Here is an 18,207-nt window from a genome sequence, read left to right as displayed (position 1 = left end):
GCAGTAATGCGGCAAAAATAATTAATTGATCAACTAGAAAAATGTAAACAAATAGGCCAAAGTGTCCATAATCATATCAGAGTTAAACTGATAATGATGTTTAAGAGACAATAACAGTATTATGTTTGCAGAAAATGAACAGTTCACAGTAACAAGATTATTAACAGGATTAATAGCAAATAGTAACTAGGATGAATCTCATTTCTATCATAAGAACTCATAAGAAATGTCAAGTAATGTAAACTTGAAGCATTTTTATTGACCGTCGCCTGAATTCTGGCTGCCCTGACGTTAGTCAACATTTCACAAGTCATTTCAGTACTACTCAATAAGATTACAACCTGCAGGGTGGGTTCAAATGATCTATTCTGAGGAACCATGTGAAGAATAACTTCATACCTGTGGCAACTACTGACACTCTTTAGCCTGAGAAGCATTTTTATAAATCGCCATTTGATGGCTTTCTCTCGTGCTTTTTTGAAATGTCCTACTCTGTATGCTGTATAGCAATTTGCTATTATTGTGTCAAATTGTTCCTCCAGCTCTCAGTGTTGTTTGAATGCATTTTAGGAGCTGCAAGTTGTTTTGAAAAAGATCAATTCCAATTCAGAGTTTCTGAAAAGGTTGCAGAGCTGGGGAATGAAATTGCCAGCGGCGAATCAAATCACCAAATTGTCTCTGAAACTTTTGCTCTCTGGTCTTTAAGAACTCTTTCTCAAAACTTCCATCTGGAAAGTTATTGCAGACATCTCCTCTGTCTGTATCGGGTTACTTAGGCCAGACGATTTCAGGTTGGCAGCTACGGTTAATGTCACACTCGGATTCATTAAGGCCTGGATGAGGAACGTGTGTGCATTTTAAATCTTGCCACAGATTCTCAACTTGATTTAGAGCTGGACTTTGAGTGGGCCATTCTAGCTCATAGATATGCTATGATCTAATCCAGTTCATTGCTGCTCTGGATGGTTAGGGTTGTCGTCCTGCTGGAAGGTGAACTTTCACCCCAGTCTTTTATGGCCTCCAACAGGTTTTTGTCAAGGATTGCTCTGTTTTTAGCTCCACCCATTTCCCCTGAAGCCCGACCCACAGCATTATGCTGCCACGTCTGTTTTTTTCCCCAGGTTTAGGTTAATTGTGCAGTATTGGCTTTCCAACAAACACCCGAGTAGTTTTTCATGTAGTGCTGAAAGCTCAACTGTGTGTCTCTGTGTTGCCCTGCGACAGACTGGCGACCTGTCCAGGGTGAACCCAGTAATTCGCATTTGCAAAATAATTTTCCTTTAGTGGACAGGGCACCAGCCCAGGGGCCCACATTTTTGTAAATCCAGCCCTGGCTGCATGTAAGTGAGAAGCATGAGGGAAAGTTTATTATTCTGTTGTATCAGGAAATATGTCTAAGTGTGTGTCCTCAAGGGCACAGCCCCCTACCCTCGGCCCTCTGGCCCCCTGCTGACAAATGTCTTTGATGTCTTAGAAATACTCCATTATTCCAATCGACCCTGTTAGAAATGTTGTGCAGAGGTGTTGGCCAAATCAATCATCTCTCTCTGTATGTGTGTGTGTGTGTGTGTGTGAGGCGGGGCGGCAGCGGGTGGAGGGTCAAGAGACACCCCCTCCTTGCCCCCTCCTAAATTATGTTGGCATGGCTGCCGTATCCAAGGCAACTCTGTCCCAAGAGTTAGGGTGGAGTAGGTGCAGCTGGTGTTTTATGACTGAGGAACGCTCTGTGTTTGTGGCGGATGAAACAATGTTTTGTTTTGGTTTTTCTTATTAAATAAGAGTTGTTCACTCCTATGGGCTCAAACATGCCGGGTTTGTCAGTGTGCGCTCACGCTGTCGTGTCTGCAGAATGAAGAAAACAAGCCAGAGTTGTAATCACACAGAGAGTTGACTCAATATAAAACATGTGATCCTGACTCAAGGGGGATATCCGATTTCTATTATTACACAAGCAACTCTTGACAAATTTATGACAGGGACCTTCATGGAGACGGCTCCATCCTTTTTACTTATTTATTAAACCCCGACATCAACATGTTTCAGCCCGTCTGACCCAACAGGAACCTGTGAGGGTACCAGATGCAGAATCTTGCTGGCATTCTCACCACAGCGGCGGTTTCACATTCAATTAAATTGAGTTTTTTCCCCTCATATTGCGTGAAACAAGGTCATGCTGCTCCTGAGGTGCACACAGTAATTTTGGTGAGTAGGAGCAGGAAGGCATGAATCCCCACCAGGGTCTGATATCCTGTAAAGTAAGAGCCTCTTAGAAACTTCCTTCCTTCAGACGTAGGCTGGCAAGCTGGGCATGTTTGAAATTCAAGACATTTATTGGCTAAACACAGTTGGTGACAAAGCAGGTAAGTAGATTTCTTTTTCAAGAAATTAGATCACTTTTTTTTCCCCTTCTTTATTTTTGCTGAAATATTCATGAGGTGAAGAGACAGCCAGCACAGAGAGCGGCTGCAACGTGACTGCCATAATCAAGTGTTGACGGAAATGTAGCTGAAGTCCTACAAATCTTCTTTGACGCAACAAAGTTGAACAACTTTTGATTGAGTTTTCCTTCAGCACTCTTGCTTATTTCTCCACTGTGCAGGGATTGTCAGGAAAAACATCTACAAACGTTTGGGGATTTTCTTTCATTCTTAAGTCTTTTTTTTTTTTTTTTTTGTTCAACCCCAATTCCAATGAAGTTGAGATGTTGAGTAAAACACAAATAAATAAATAAAAATGACAATTTGCTAATTCGTTTTAACCTACAGAGTGGAATTGAATGGAACAAACTTCCAGAAAACCTCAAAGCAGCTGAAACGCTGAGTTTCTTTACATTGATGCTAGAAAGACACCTTTCTAGAACTGCCTTTTGTTGATGTAAATGAAATATTGATGAACATATTTGTGCATTAATGAGCTTGATTATGGCTTTTTCACTAAATGTAATATTTAGTGGTTGCTTCATAACCAATAAACATTGTAATGTATTTACTGATGCAGTTGTTCACAAAGTGGTGAACCCATTCATGACACTCACCTGTGCACCTGTGGAATGCTCCAATCAAATGTTTCCGTCTTTTGTTGCCTCTATCCCCAAACTTTTTTTGGAAACTGTTGCCGGCATTAAATTCAAAACGAGTGAATATTTGCAACAATCACAATAAATGTGTTTATGCCTTTGAACATTATCTCATCTTTATAGAGTATTCAATTTAATTCGAGTTGAAAAGCGTTCACAGATCATCGTATTTATCATGAATTGCGGTGGTGGAGGTGAGGCAGACACTGAGAAACCCAGCTTGTAGTGAAAAATAATGAATTTAATGAGGATATGGACAACGGGGAACAGGACGCCAAGTACGACGTGTGACGAGACATAGACGAGGATCCGACAAGACACAGAGACACAGGTGACACTAAATACACAGAAGGTAATCAGGGAACGAGACACACCTGGGAACTAATCAAGGGGAGACAGGACAACACAGAGACTCAGACACACAGGAAACTAGAAATAAATACATCGAAAAACATAGAACCTGACAGTATTCTGTTTTAATGTTTCACTCAACGGCCCAGCCTCATTGAAATTGGGGCTGTAATTGTAGTAGATTTGTTAGGCTTAAAGTAGGTTACTATTTTAGTCAAAAATCAACTTTCCTGCTGGAAACAAGAACTTTATTTGAACATTCCTCAAGGACCAAGCAAGTAATTTAACCACTAAGAAAGATACCTAATAAAGTGGCCAGGGAGTGTAAGTGTTGATTTTAAGTGGATTTAATAACTTTCTTGGACTTACAGTAAGTCGTGCACAACTTTGCTGTCTAAGCCTCAGGTATTAGTAAATATGAAATCTTAAATGACTGGGACTGGTAGCACATCTAACATTACAAGATATTAAAAAAACAATTTTAAATGTAAACAAACCAAAGCAGGAATGGTCGGAAAGAATTCTCTTCCCTGTTGATTTTTTTTTTTTTTTTTTTTAATAGCATGTTTCCTTTCCAGCAACTGTGAACTTTATCATTTCAACAGAACCTCCTTTTGGAAACCTTGACGGTTTTCATTCTTTTAGCGAATGCTTGGAAAAACGTTCATCTTTGTTTGTGTCTGAGTTCAGCCACATCTGAGCTAAATGAAGGGAGGGACGGCGGGGAAGGAGAATCTGTTGAAGTTATTTTGTTGCTGATGCACTCTCTTGGATTAATGAGACATAGATCAGTGTGAAACAAAACAATTTACCTCCTTGATGCTTTGCTGAATAACAACAAAGTAGCCAGTGAGGTTTCATGCTGAGCTAACCATAAGTTTCTGCTATTTTCCTTTGGGGCTGAAAGTCCATTTCTTTCGTACTGTTTCTCTGTTGCTGATTATTTCCATTGAGTCATGTTTTCCTCGCCTCTTTTAAAAGAAATCTTATTTCCTTTCTGCTCATCCATGTCGCGTGTTTTACCCAACTGTCAGCATGTTGAAGTTCTTCTAATTTCTGTCTGCTGCGTCAATCTTTCTTTCTTTGCTCCCTCTGTTAATTTTTCCTTCCTGTCTTCTTTTCTCACTTTGCCACTTTTTCCTCATCATTTTTCACCTCGTCATCAAAGAATTTTGCCCTTCTTTCAGGTTTCATTTTCCCTATTTTTTAAACTTACCTTCGGCTAATCTTCTTCTCTTCCTCCGTCCTCTTACCTGCCGTTTTTCTTCTTGCTTATTGCAGTGTGACTTTCCCGTTTTCTTCTCATTCCTGCTTTCTCATTTGACTCCACTTCTTCCTCAATCCGCCCTTGTGTCCATCATTTGGCCCCCGGTGTCGTCAAAACATGATTTCCTCCTCCCCCCGTATCGACCTATCTCGCCCAATCCCGCTGTTTTCTTCCTCATCCCTCCTCTTCCCCTCACCCTCATCATTATCCATCATTATTTATTAATTTCGTCCATCAGGATTACTTTCTGTCTGTTCGCCTCCTCCCCTCTCCTTCCCTCTCTCATCTGTCCATCATCATCCGTTGTTTTGACGTTTTTCCCGTTCTCATCTCGTAGCTGTCTTCCCCCATCTGCCCGGTTTCATCTCATTGTCACTTTGCCATTCCATTTTTCTCATCTTTCCCTCCAGCTGTTCATCTCCCCATTGACCTTCTCCTCCTCTCCTCCCCGTTATCCACTTGGCTTTCACCCCCTACGGGTTTATTTGTCATCTTCATAGCTAACAGTGCAAAGAAACAATCAAGGTTTTCCATTATTCTTAATTCAATTTGACCTATTTTAATCTGTCAGAGCTATTGGCGGAGGAATGAAAGAACTTGTGTTTTTATGAAACTGTAAGATGCAATGCTCTAATAAGCACTCCTTTTCCCAGGATGAGAAGAAAAATATTCACTACTGTTTCCTGATTGTATCCAAACGTCCACTAATTCATTTATTTAATTCAATTACATTCATTTATTTTGTGCCACATAACAGCGACCATCGTCTTACTGCACTTTGAGACAAACAGGGCCAACTCAAATTGGGAAATGTAGAAATATGTTATAAAATCAGTCCAATACTATCCAGTAATTTGCATTAATATTTGACAATATGCAGTTTGACTTTAGTTATAAAATGGTTTAGTCAAATTTAGCTCAAAATGCCAGCTGATAAAATATCCATTTTAATATCTACATCCAAATTCCCATTACAAACATGCCCACAACTTTGTCAATGTCCTGTTAATGTTGAAAAAACAAAATTTCATGAATCTTCTTCAAAGGTTCTTGAATGTAAATCATATTTTGCTAAACCAGCCTAGAACATTTTAACAAGATATTTTTTGTGTATCTTTTTCAGAATTTCAAAGCGTGGCCATGTGAAGTTCTACATTTTATTCTTCTATTTATGTATTGCATTTTACAGCAAGAGAACAATTTTATGTTCCATTTCTTTGAGACTCAGCTACTTTCATATCAAGGCAGAGAGGTTTAAATCTTGGCTATTCAAATGTGTCAAAATGATGCCACCCAGGAACTGTAAAGAAAAGTCACATGAGCCCTCTGCATGAAGCCTTTTAATTGGATCCAGTTGTGAAAACTTGTCATTTTGATTAATCTTCAAGGGATCACAGCAAATCACACCCAGCTTTTTGTACATTTTGTAAATTGTTTTGGTTTTCTTCTTTATATATATATATTTTCTAGAAATAATCTCAGGAAAAAAAAAACACCCAGTGGTGATTTCAGCAGCTTTAAATGGACTTTTAATGGAGAAAAACTCAAGCAATGACTCTGGCACTGTGAGGATTTGAGTTTTCTTTGTGTTTATTTTAGGTTTCTGTGTCTATTGAGTCTCCATGTTGTCCCTGATTGTTCCCAGCTGTGTCTCGTTCCCTGCTTACCCTCTGTGTACTTAATCCCACCTGTGTTCCTTGTTACCTTGTCAGGTCTTACCTCTTGTCTAATCTGTTTAGTTGTCGCGTCTAGTCTGCCATCAGTTATTCATTTGTTCCGGTTGCTACCAGCTGTGAGCATTAGCCTTCAGCTAATTTGTGCTGCCTGGATTATTGTGGGGTTTTTTTTGGATCACTAAATGATCATTTCTTCATTCCGACCTGGGTCTTCAGCGTTTTCCTCACCACCTCTCAACTGCATATCATGACAGGCACAAGTTGCTGAACAGACTTGCTTAAGCGCCAACACCAAATTTAGCTAAAGTCAGGAGAAAATCCTTATTACCTGAGCTGGAAATTGAAATTGTCTTTACATCTCAGGAAGGCTTATTTGATTCAACTTGGAGTGTTATGTACAGAACATATTGAACCATTTTCATATTTGTGGTGAAAAATACTAAAGACATCTAATCAAACAACTATCTGCAGAGTTAGCAAAACAAAAAAAAAACTGGCTTTTGTTGAATACATGTATAGAAAAATATGATTAACTAAAACTGCTTGGTGTATCATCTGTTACATTTACCAAATTTTCATCAATGCATGAGACACTTTCAGCTAAATGCAAAGTTAAGAGCTTTTGCTTATACATTGTTGCATCCAGTGTGATCTGGTTCTATCTTTGTTAGATAAGGTGGTTGTTAGTTATGTTCAAAACGTAACTTGTTGATGTAGAAATAATTATTTTCAGGACTATGTAACAGATGGACACATTCTTTGAAGTTTTAACATTTAAAAACCTATATTTAAGTGTTGCGCGCTCTGTAAACATTTGGAAGGTTGCATTGCTCACTGTCTTTTAGCTCTCGAGGTAAAGTTGGTCAACAAAGACAAAACTGAAAACCGAAGACCTGCGTTTCACATGCATAGTGGTTGTTTGGTATCAGGATAATTAAAATGTTCTTGTTGCCACCTGAAGAAAGCACTATTCAGCTAAGACACTGCAAATATGCTCCTGCTGTGTCTGACCTCTCTGTCACCCCAGTCTGCAGTTTGCCATGTCTATATCCATCCCTGCATGTTATTCTCAGTGTGTCATCACTTCGTGCTCTTCCACCACCAAGCTTCCCACTTCTTTCTGTCTCTGACAGCTATGTTTCTGTCTGATCTGTTCTTTCCTCGTCTTCTAAGTTTTCTTTTTTCGTTAACGCTATGCAGTGCAGCACAGCACAATAAAATGCAGAATAATACAGAACAGACAGAGCAGCTTGTTTGAGGTATTTAGAACCTCTGAGGACTTTGATTAAATACAGCACTTCCTCCACTCTTCTTATCCGTTTCATCGTTCGACCAGAAACCTGCCTCTCTTTATAAACATAACAAATTTCTTCATAACCTTGGATTATATCCTAAATCGAATTTGAAAGTGTCTCTTGTAATAATGCAGTGAGACTCGTGCCAAAAATTCAAAGTGTTGCGCTATATTAAAGAAGATTAACTCAATTATATTATGCATGATACACTTCAGAGCACAATGTCGGTTCACATTTACCAGTCCGATGAAACAAACGGTGTGTTTCAGAGGTGTTATCCATCACCGCAGAGGAACAGGCAGCACAGGACTGCCCACCGTCAGGAGAGACCAAAACTAAGCCTAATTTTTAACATAAAAATGAGCTGAGTTTGCTGCTGCTGTGGAGGGTGATAAATCATGAAGCCAAGCAGCTATTCGCTCTGAGCAGCAATTTATGTAAATTAGTTGCTGGAGCATAAATGCAGCAGCCTAAAAAAGCATAAATGGTCATTTTATGTCTGGCTTAAACACTTGCCCTGAGATGGTGGTCCTATCATGTTTCTTTGGATTTAAGGGGGCAGGTTGACAGCAGGGGAAGATGTTCAGTGTAATTTACCAACACAGTGCGGCAATGTCATCCAGATTTTTTATAAGACAAATGTGTTTCGAAATCTCTCTGTACTTCAGTGTACTATTAGGAGTGTGTGAAGCCACGTCTGCCACTGCTTTTTGCTTTTTGACGCCAATCCACTGAAGGACGCTTGGCTCTTACGCTTTGATGGTTCACGCAAAACAGACTGACGTGCCGTTTGTGTCCTTGCTCAGATATCGAACAAGCTCCCTCACCATAGTTCTCATAGTTTCCATAGTGCGACAGAGTAGTCATTTTAGAAAAATGTAATCAGTACATTCATCATTAGTCATTTCAGAATCCGTTGTTTTCCCACAGCCTGTCTGAAACACATGTAGAGCGTATCAAGATGTAAGTGTGTGTGTCCATATAACATTAGTTATGGTAATTCTCTCTGAGCTTTGCAATTGAAAAGTTACCTGGATTGATCAAATAGGCTAATCAATACTGAGTTATCCTAAAGACAAACTTGAACAGGATATAAAAACTTTAAAAGTCCAGAAAAGCATCCCTCTTTCTGGACCTTTGACCTTTTTGGGCCTTGCAGCCAAAGTGTTAAGCACAGGTTTCACATATTCTGGTGCATTTGCTGAAGTTTCAGCCTTCTCTGCTTACGCTTGGTCTTGTGTTATGTTTATCTTCTTCTTCTCCACTGCAGAGCTCATTCAAAATGGCCGTCTACTGACGCTGCCTTTGGAAGCAGGAGACCTCCACTCCCTGCTGCCTGATGAAGACAGGAGGCGTCTTTACGTGGCCATGAAAGATAATCTTCTCTCTACGAGTCTGGATGACATCACACAGAACCCGCGGAAGGTATGAAGAGGAAGACGCACACATACCAGTAAACCAAAGGAAGATAACCAGTCAATGTGTGTGCATATTGGCGTAAATACAAACTGTTGTCACCCAAGATTGTGTCAAATAACAGCAGATTTACAAATCTGATATCTTGACTGAGGTAATCACTGGCAATTTAAGAGCAAAGTCACACCCTTCTGACTTATATCCCATCAGGAACCCTTATCTGTCCTGATGCCTGTAAGCAACTACAGCAGTACAAATCCTTCTTTAGACCTTCATTTCTAGTTGATTCATTCTTTATTGAAATATGTTTCATCAATGAATATAAAGAGAATCTCAGCAGCGGAAGAATAATTTGTATCTTTTATCTTCCACTGTTTGTGGTGAGCAGTGAAAAAATTATGAGAAGAGGAAACAAAATAGAAGAATTGATTATTAAATTTACCAAAACTTTCTTGATCTCTAATGTAAAACAAAATGAAAGCATCTAATGTACCGGAGTCTGATCATCCCACTGCTTTTTGTTGGAGGATTCATATTTCAATGTCACTTTTGAACTCATCAGGAAGCCAGTGTAAACAATTATAAGCTGCCTGTTAGATTTGCAAACATTCTAGACTACTAAACAATTTATAATATAGTGGTAAAGGTGAAGAAACAAATGCATTAAAACGTATTTTAGTGAAGGGGATGGTACGACAGGTCTGAGTTTTGTAAAATTCCAGAACATAAAGAAGATTTTCCACGAGTCCAGATTTGAATTTGGATCAGAAGTTACTGACATGAACTGGACTTGATGGAGAGAATTAAGAAGCCAAAGTCTAAGTATGTCTGTTCAATAATCATTGCCTCTGTTTAAGTGCCATTGAACAAAATGGTAATATTCAGTCAGCTGATCTTTTATCTGAGTTAGACAGTTGGTTATTTGGCATCTACCTCGTCCTAAGGTTTTTTTTTGTTGTATTTTTTAAACCAAGGTTTTTTTTTATTTTAAAAATGTATATGCATGTTGGCAAGACGTACAAATGCATTAAAAAGTCTCAGTTTTGTGAAAAATCAGTGATGGTGTGGACAGGATCCCTCCGGCAAGAAGCGCAGACTTTAATAAAATCCCCAGATGATCTCGTTCCCATGCTGCAGGCGCTGGTGCAGCAAAACTCACCAAACGTTGATGTGGATAAACGTCATAGTCTCCCACAACATCAAATACAAAATCAGTTGAACAGGTCTCATATTCGTAGAGTTGTACATATGGGAGGAAACTGTCCACAGGATGTTTCACTACCCCGATGTTTCACACCACATCCAAACGGCCAGACAAACACGTTAATGGCTGGCTGAGTTCAGGGTCACAGCAAGGACAGCGACAGCGCTGCCTTTTCATAACCACGATCTGTCGGATCAAATCAATATCCTCATCAGTCAGACGCGCTCGCAAGCTGTCAGGGGGACAAACAGGTAGGCGAGCAGACGAACAGCTTCTGGAACAGACAGACACACCGGTTCTTCCAGCCACCCACCCACTGTGCCCGGCTCTCCGCCAGTGAAAGAGAGATAATTTTAACTCATGACTTAGCTTCATGTGGGCTTTGCATTTTCACATACAGTATTTATAGTTTGTTTATACCACTTCATATTATGTTCAGTTATTTTCCCCTCCTATGCTGTTAATATTCACAGTGCTATGTTCTCTCTCTCTCTTTTTTTTTTTTTTGTTCAAACTTTCAAACACTGATTTCATTGCAAACTCTTAAAAGTGATTCTGGCAAACAGATTGACATGTAACTACTGCCCCCAGTTCATCCCAGGGCAGCCATTAACTATCGCCGATGGAGACACTGACTTTGATGAGGCTACGGTTAAAATAAAAAATACTGCAAAGTAAAAAACAAAACAAAACTCAAGGCATTCTTCTTCTGTGAGCCTACAGCTGGCAGCCACCATTACCCAGAGAGAGGTCACCATGGGTTGTGTTGTGTTTCTGTGGCTTTTTGTTTTCAAACTTCTCCTTTCATCGTTTGCCCCTTCTCTGGTTTCGCAGCAGAACTTTCAACATTTTCAACACTTTCTGTCTTTTTTTTTTTTTTTGTTTTGCTTTTTTTTTTTTTGCCGTTGATTTACTAGCCCTTCACTCTTCCTGCATGTGGTTTTAGATGACGGCCAGCATGCTTTCCACAGCAGGATAAATTCCCATCAGCCACAGCTTTCACCTGGTGGTACTCTTCCAGCGGTGGTCCGTGTTCCTGTCAGTGTGTGGTACTGGAGATTAGGCCGAGTGCGGTCACTAATCTAATCTGATCATCTTGGCTCCGCAGCGGGCTCTGCGGGGATGACTGCATCGGGGAACGATTACGGGACGTTCTAAAATTGTTTCCTAAAACCACCAGTATTTTGTCACTAATGGCTTTATTTGACTGTGTGTCACATTTTTTTTTCCACGGAGTGGTGATTATCTGCTCGGACCACCAATTAATAAATGTCAGATCTTGCGCCTTTAAAGTCTTAATTAGCATTTATATATCTTGGAGTTTTATGGATTGTGATTTTTCTGAGAAATTGTTTGCTTCTTGCATTTTTTCAGAGCAGCTTTAGCAGTTTTCATGGTCGTATCGCTTCCATCTCAGCCTCACGACTCTGGTCTCTGAGGGAATGACTGAGTCAGGGAAATACTTAGATTAGTCATGTAGCCGCCATTGGAGTCTCTATTTCTCTCTTGCTTGCACATTATCAAGAGCTCAGTTATTTCCTCTCAGTTTTGATTTCATCAAAAAGAGTCGGGGGGGGAAGTGGGGTGAGGTTGGGCCCATCCTGGGTTTTCTATGTATTTTTATTTAATATATGTGATGGTTAATGTGATTATGTTGGGCGATGTGTGCTGTTTTGATTGCTTTATTAGCGAAGTCAGACATTTTCATTGTTACCAGAACATGTTTCATGGAAGATAATCTTACCTGAACCTAGAGTGAGCTCATCCTTCCAGCCCCCCCGCCATTCAAAACACACACACTCACACACACTTTAACAGAGCCAGAGCAAGCAAATCGGTTAGAAAACTCAAAGTTTTCACTCAGCCACTGGGGCCTTTCGTTGTCTCTCTTCACCCTAAATCTGAACCCTGAAACTGAATCGCCTCCATTAGATCTGGAACACTGACTGCCGTTAAACTTTATAACATCCTATGACATTAAAACCACATGGTTTAATACATTTTATTACAATGTTATGATAGACTGACACAAAGCAGTGCGTAATTGTGAATTGCTGGAAAATAATTCTCTTTATGAGTTTTTCTTTTTTTAACAATTTGGAAAATAGTTGCAGACATTTGCATTACGGCCCCTTTATCCATAACGGCCCAGAACGCCGCCGAGGTTCATTGGAGAACGTTAATGAACAAACGGCGTCATGGACACGAGGAACAGCAGACAGGTCAGGGGAAAGTTGTTGAAAAGTTCAAAGCAGAGTTGAACTTACTTAGCCTAATCTGACAATCTGGTCAACATTACAACCAACCCACAGGTCCGTGGTAAATTTGGTGGAGCGGCAAAGATCCTCAGTTCAGGCGTGAGAATCTGTTCACAGGAGTCGTCCGCTCCACAAAATAGTGAATTGAACGATCTTTATTAAAGCTTATTTATGTGCTACAGTTGCAATAGTTAAAGTTTTTAGATGTGCAGAGCTGGGAGAGCTCTATCCCAAAAGGTGGGCAGGAATGCACTGCGTCTTCAGTAGTCTGTTTACTAAAAGTCCACATTCTTCCCTTTGAATGTTCATCTCCATTTCTTTATTTATTTATTTCTGCTGTTGGGCACTTCTCAGTGCATGTTGCTCAAGAAAAAGCAGTCCAATTTCTTCTGCAGGTGCAGTCAAATTGTGAATTAGTCATGCTGTCACGGTCCCTGCTGCCCTGACAGTTTGGCCCATTATCAGGACTCATCAATGCTGCCAGTTGGTTTTTATTTTTCTCCTCCCTGAAGCTGTTGCTCTGCTTATTCCATCCAGATTAGTCATGTGCTGTTGGCTCTCCCTTCCTGGCTGACCGTCAGAGCACCTGCTGCTTCCAATAGCTGTTTATCAGAAACGTAGCACGAGCAGGAACGCAAAATTGAACAGGAAAAAGATTTTTTAAATGTCCTTCTCTCTCTCTCTCTCTCTGTTTGTTCTTGTTTCTTCCCTCCTTCGTTCCCTCCTCTCTCTGTCTTTCTTTCCCTGTAGCTTTTCTGGCCAGCCAGTCCGGACCGGGTCCAAGAATGTCTCATGGCTGGGAAGGATTCAGAGGTGATTCAAGACACACTCACTGATTCCAGCACAAACACATGTGATTGAATGACAACAGCAACATTTAAAACAGGAGCTTCCATGTTTTACACAGGTAAACCATCATTTAGCTCATCTCAGAACGTGATTTCAGTCACAATGTTGCACAGATTAAAATCTCTTGACCGACAGATCAGGCCATATCACCTTTCTTCTTTTTTTTTTTTTTCCCCTGATCGCTGCAATGTGATACGACCAAACGAGACCTGCCTGAAATGTTCTGCAACAATAATCCCAAAACAGTTGTGCAATAGATTGCAATCTACTGCGGAACTGAAGCTGATTGAATCCGATTCATTTAAGGACCTGTAAACAAACACTCTGACGCCGGCAGGGGAATCAAGATTCAGGAGGAGACAACTGCAGATTACGATTGAAATAAAACAATTATTCTGCTGTTACTGAACACTCCAATACGAAACGCTGTGGTAAGCTGCTGCTCTCTTTGTGTGCATCTGTGTCTCTGAACAGCTGGAGTGTGCGAACTTCCTGCGAGCTCTGCAGCCTTTTAATCAGACGCACCTGTACGTGTGTGGCACCGGGGCCTTCAATCCCCGCTGTGCTTTCATAGCTACCAGCATCTTCCACCAGGTAAAACTGCACACACACATACACGCCTACACACTGTCAAAATAAAATCACATATGGGCTCGGACTTATAATTTAATCAATGTGCTACTTAGAAATGAGTCTCTTTGTTAAAACGATAACATAGGATACATCTTCTTTTTTTTCCAGTATCTCACAGTGATATTTACACATTTTAATGACATACTTATGTAAGTCATTGAGCGCACATTTATTTATGGCTTATAGGTTTGGTCCTTTTTTTTTCTTTTTGTAAGTAAAAGCGTAGCAGAACACTGAAGATGACAAAATGTGAAAAAAGATAAAATTTTTAAGAACCTTCCTTACTGACGTATTGTTACAAAGAGGAAAGATTAGAGAAGTCAAACGTATCTGCAGATATTTCCGTAGTTAGGCCGGTGCTCGTCGTAGCCTCCATCTTACCTGTGTGATGGGGCTCCCATGCCCCTCATGGTGGCCCCTGAACTGCTGAAATATCAGATGTGGAGTCTTCCCCCATGCTCACACAACCTGTGAGGGTTTACCTAATGTCATCTGACATTAATATGTGGCAACATTGTGCAGCTCACCAGACACCTGAGACTTAGTTGACATTTAAATGTCAAACACAGAGTAAAGCATGTCTAGAAGACAGGTTGTGCCTTGTTTTCCAATATACACCCACACATAATATTCACTTAAAACTTCTGAGACCCTTTGGGGATTGTTCTCCTACCAGTTTTTAATACACATGTCTGGGTGCAATCCTCCAGTAGAGTCCTGAATGTTGTTTGTGTGTCAGAAAGCAGCTAATCCCATGAAAGGTCTTGTGAGATCAGAGCAGACACGGACTTTAGAGGAGCTGGTGGTACTGGCTGGTTTTAGTCTGGACTTCACACATTTCAGATTCCCTGCACTTAGTCTGATTAGCCTCAGTTAGCTGCTCTGTGTGTGTGCGTGTGTGTGTGTGGCAGCCGTCTGTGTTGAGCTGCCTCAAACACTCTTAGAGCTCATCGCCTCAATGAATAGGATTTAAATTCTACAATGGAGTTATTTTAATATCCCTAAAAAAACTCTTATCTCTTTCTGGTTTATTCAGCAGATTTGCTCGCTTAATCTCGACTGTGTGGCTTTTCTTTTTTAAGGCAGAGTACCAAACTCTCTCCTACAGCCAGACAGAGTGTGGGAAAGGGAAATGCCCCTACGACCCGTTCCAGAAAACAGCTTCTGCAGTTGTTGGTAATATTAATTATTCTTCAATGTAATTAAATGCTGGTTAGAGTTATCAGTGTAAAACAAGGTGTAGTTTTAATTTTCCACCTATGGTTTGAAGTTTTTGTTTTTTTATGTCAGGGAAAGTGTTAGGATGATCAAGTTCTTTCCAGCCACACAATTGCAACACCGACCCACATGTTGCTGCATACTAAAAGTTAGCTGGCAGAAGAACACTTTTAAGAAAAACTGAGTCCAGCAATATTTTTAAGATCGTCTAATTGTTACTTGCTTTAAATAAAAGAGATGTTGCATCGTCAACTTTCTCTGTCAACGCCATCACACAGTAAAACCTTCTGTCTCTGAAGATCATATTGTGAGAATCACATCTCATGTCCCCACTTCACAACATGCACTTGATGCAGCATGACTGACGGTTTTGGGTAGGTGTTGATGATAAATATCTGAGATTATTTTAAGGTCTTATAAAGCCTGCTAAAAGCATTTAATGTTGAATTGGTCATTTAACATGAGAAAAGCAGCCAGACAGCATGTGGGTGGGCAGTGGCAGTGTTGTTTACAAAAGCATGCCTCTGACCGTGTTTTGGATATTTTGTTTTCAAAGCTTTCCCATAGTATATTACCACCTTAACTGTTGTAAAGACCTTTATACTGTTGGGTATTTTTGCAGAAAGTCTAACTAAAGAAGAGGTTCAATGTGTGACTGAGAGAACCATGATAAGCTCTGGACAGAGTTATCATGCAGTGTTGAATAAGGATGTAATCAAAGGTTTTACTGTTTAGATGGAGAGTTGTACGCCGGCATCACTTCAGACTTCATGAGTCGAGACTCCGCTTTCTTTCGGAGCCTCGGCAGGCGACACGTCATCCGTACAGAGCAGTACGACTCCACCTGGCTGCAGGGTGAGTCCCAGAACTGGAAACACATTTGAGAAACTCAAGCAAGTGCAAAAAATAAAAAAAATAAAAAAAAACTTAAGAAGTTTATTGATAATTCTACTAAGAATTTTGTTTAATTATCAGTAGAATTATAATGCAAAATATGTAAAAGTCTAATTTTTTTCTGACGCCTTTTCCAGTCCACCTTTCTGCAATCCATGATGCTTTGCATGAACTGTGTTTACAACCTTCAATCCAGATTAATACATATCAACAGATGGACAAAAACACATGGGACATTTAACTTTCACACCTTCAACAGATTAATATAATCATAGACACGTTTAGACACTGCGATATTATTAATTTAATTAAATGCTAATGTGATTCTTTCTGTGCTTCTAATTAGTTGTAAAAACATTAATTGTCTACTATTTTGATACTTTTCTAATCTGAGTAAGAGTTGGACAGACTGGAATAACGATGATTGGTTCCTGTCATAAAAGCCAACATCTACTTGGCTTGTTATTCCTAAAACCTATAATTGTGCCGTTCTGCTCTCAGTGGGGCCATTAAGGTTTTTTCTTTCTGTGGATCCAATGTTTCTTTTCTGGGAGTCAGTTGAGAGAGTTTGCTATTTTCATTGACAAAGTGAAGATGCAAGATTTTCAAAGGTAGTTCAAGTTGAATTTTCTTTGTCCACATTTGTCGATTGCTTTGCTGTTGGCAACAGAAACTGTTGTGTGCATGTTCAGTTTGCACCTGCAGAAGACACAAGTTAAGTTCTGATTACAGAAGCAGGCAGCCGACGCTGCAGCTGGCAGTCATGTCAGAACATGTCTGCACTTTGCTGGCACATTTGTGAATATCAAAACAAGGGGGAAACAAACCAAACAGTTTTAGCAAAACTGCCAACCATTCACTTAAAAATGTAAGTGTGATAAAACGCAATTATCTGCCAAAAGAAACTGATTTGGTTTAACTTCTACAGCGACACCGGAATAAGTTAATTGCGCTCCAACAGCTTGTTTAAATTAACTAAATATCTTTTGAATTATAACCCATTAACAACTGCCACAACTTCATCTTTACGTCTCAATTTGAAAAATAAATATTAAAAGTAAATATCACATGATATAAATCAGCATCTCTACAGTCTTCCTGCTCTCCCGGTTGGTGTTTTATCAGACCAGTACGCTGATGTCTGCTGCCGATAACCACCGATCACCTCTCCTCTCTGTAAACTCACATCCACCTTCATCGTCTCTCTGCTGTCACTCTCCCATATTCAGTTGCACAATTGAAAATGTGACGTCAGCGTAGTTGTGCTGCTCCACAGTTGATTTGCTGTAATTTAGCAATCTTTCTCTGTGGGTGGGTGTTTATGTGTGTGTCTCCAGATGCCCAGTTTGTGCGGGTAGCGCCACTGTCTGAAACTGATAACCCAGAGGACGATAAAGTTTACGTGTTCTTCACTGAGCGTGCCCAGGAGGCGGAGGGGGCGGCCGGGAAGGTTCTCTACTCCAGAGTGGCACGAGTTTGCAAGGTACGATGTGCGTCCGGTGAGCAGAGATGGAACACAGATCAGACCAGAGGTTGCCTGCATGAAGTTTTCGCAGAGGTGTTTTCCTGCGAGCGTCTACGTGCAGATTAGTGTGTCTGCACAGGCTGGGGTGTGTGCTGAAGTCACCGACTCTGTGTCCAACTGAATGTCCCTGTCGGCCTGTTTGAGGTTTGTTTATAGAAAATCTCTTGCTTCACGGTTAAAATGTATGATCAATGAGAACCAACTGTTTTTTTTTTATTTGCTCGACTGTTAAAACTTGGTTGGTGTTTAAAACTTTAAATGTTCACATGTTTCTTGGGGAATAAACTACTAATAAGTTGGTTGTGGGTTTTTATATTCAGCTGCCTGTAGTTTAATACTTTAGTGGATCTTATTGTCTGGGACTTCTACAGGAATTATGTCAGAATGAATATCCGGTATTTACAATTAATTTAAAATGCCCTTAGTGTTTTAAACCTCCAAGCAGCAAGACCCTCTGAAAACTATTAAAAGGACCAATTGTATTTAAGGCTTTCTCAGGCTCTTTCTGAAGTTTATTTGGCTTCTTTTGGGCTTCCCTTACAAAA

General features: G+C 40.2%; 1 protein-coding gene across 4 annotated transcripts in view; it reads left to right on the top strand.

Annotated features, from left to right (window-relative positions):
• Window positions 1-18,207, top strand: part of sema3h (sema domain, immunoglobulin domain (Ig), short basic domain, secreted, (semaphorin) 3H) — a 66,895-nt gene that overhangs the window by 22,559 nt on the left and 26,129 nt on the right. For 3 of the 4 annotated variants that reach the window (XM_044132589.1, XM_044132565.1, XM_044132572.1), the window contains exons 2-7: window positions 8,936-9,090; window positions 13,294-13,356; window positions 13,867-13,986; window positions 15,108-15,201; window positions 15,979-16,098; window positions 17,475-17,620. In XM_044132589.1, the coding sequence (XP_043988524.1) occupies window positions 9,034-9,090; window positions 13,294-13,356; window positions 13,867-13,986; window positions 15,108-15,201; window positions 15,979-16,098; window positions 17,475-17,620 (600 nt within the window). In that variant the 5' untranslated portion in view covers window positions 8,936-9,033. Of the gene's footprint in view, window positions 1-3,630; window positions 3,752-8,935; window positions 9,091-13,293; window positions 13,357-13,866; window positions 13,987-15,107; window positions 15,202-15,978; window positions 16,099-17,474; window positions 17,621-18,207 lie in introns of those variants that run through there. The other variant, XM_044132581.1, reaches the window with a different exon arrangement.

This window comes from Gambusia affinis, linkage group LG01, assembly GCF_019740435.1.
Source record: "Gambusia affinis linkage group LG01, SWU_Gaff_1.0, whole genome shotgun sequence".
Taxonomy (NCBI): domain Eukaryota; kingdom Metazoa; phylum Chordata; class Actinopteri; order Cyprinodontiformes; family Poeciliidae; genus Gambusia; species Gambusia affinis.
This window is presented reverse-complemented; position numbering and strand designations above follow the sequence as displayed.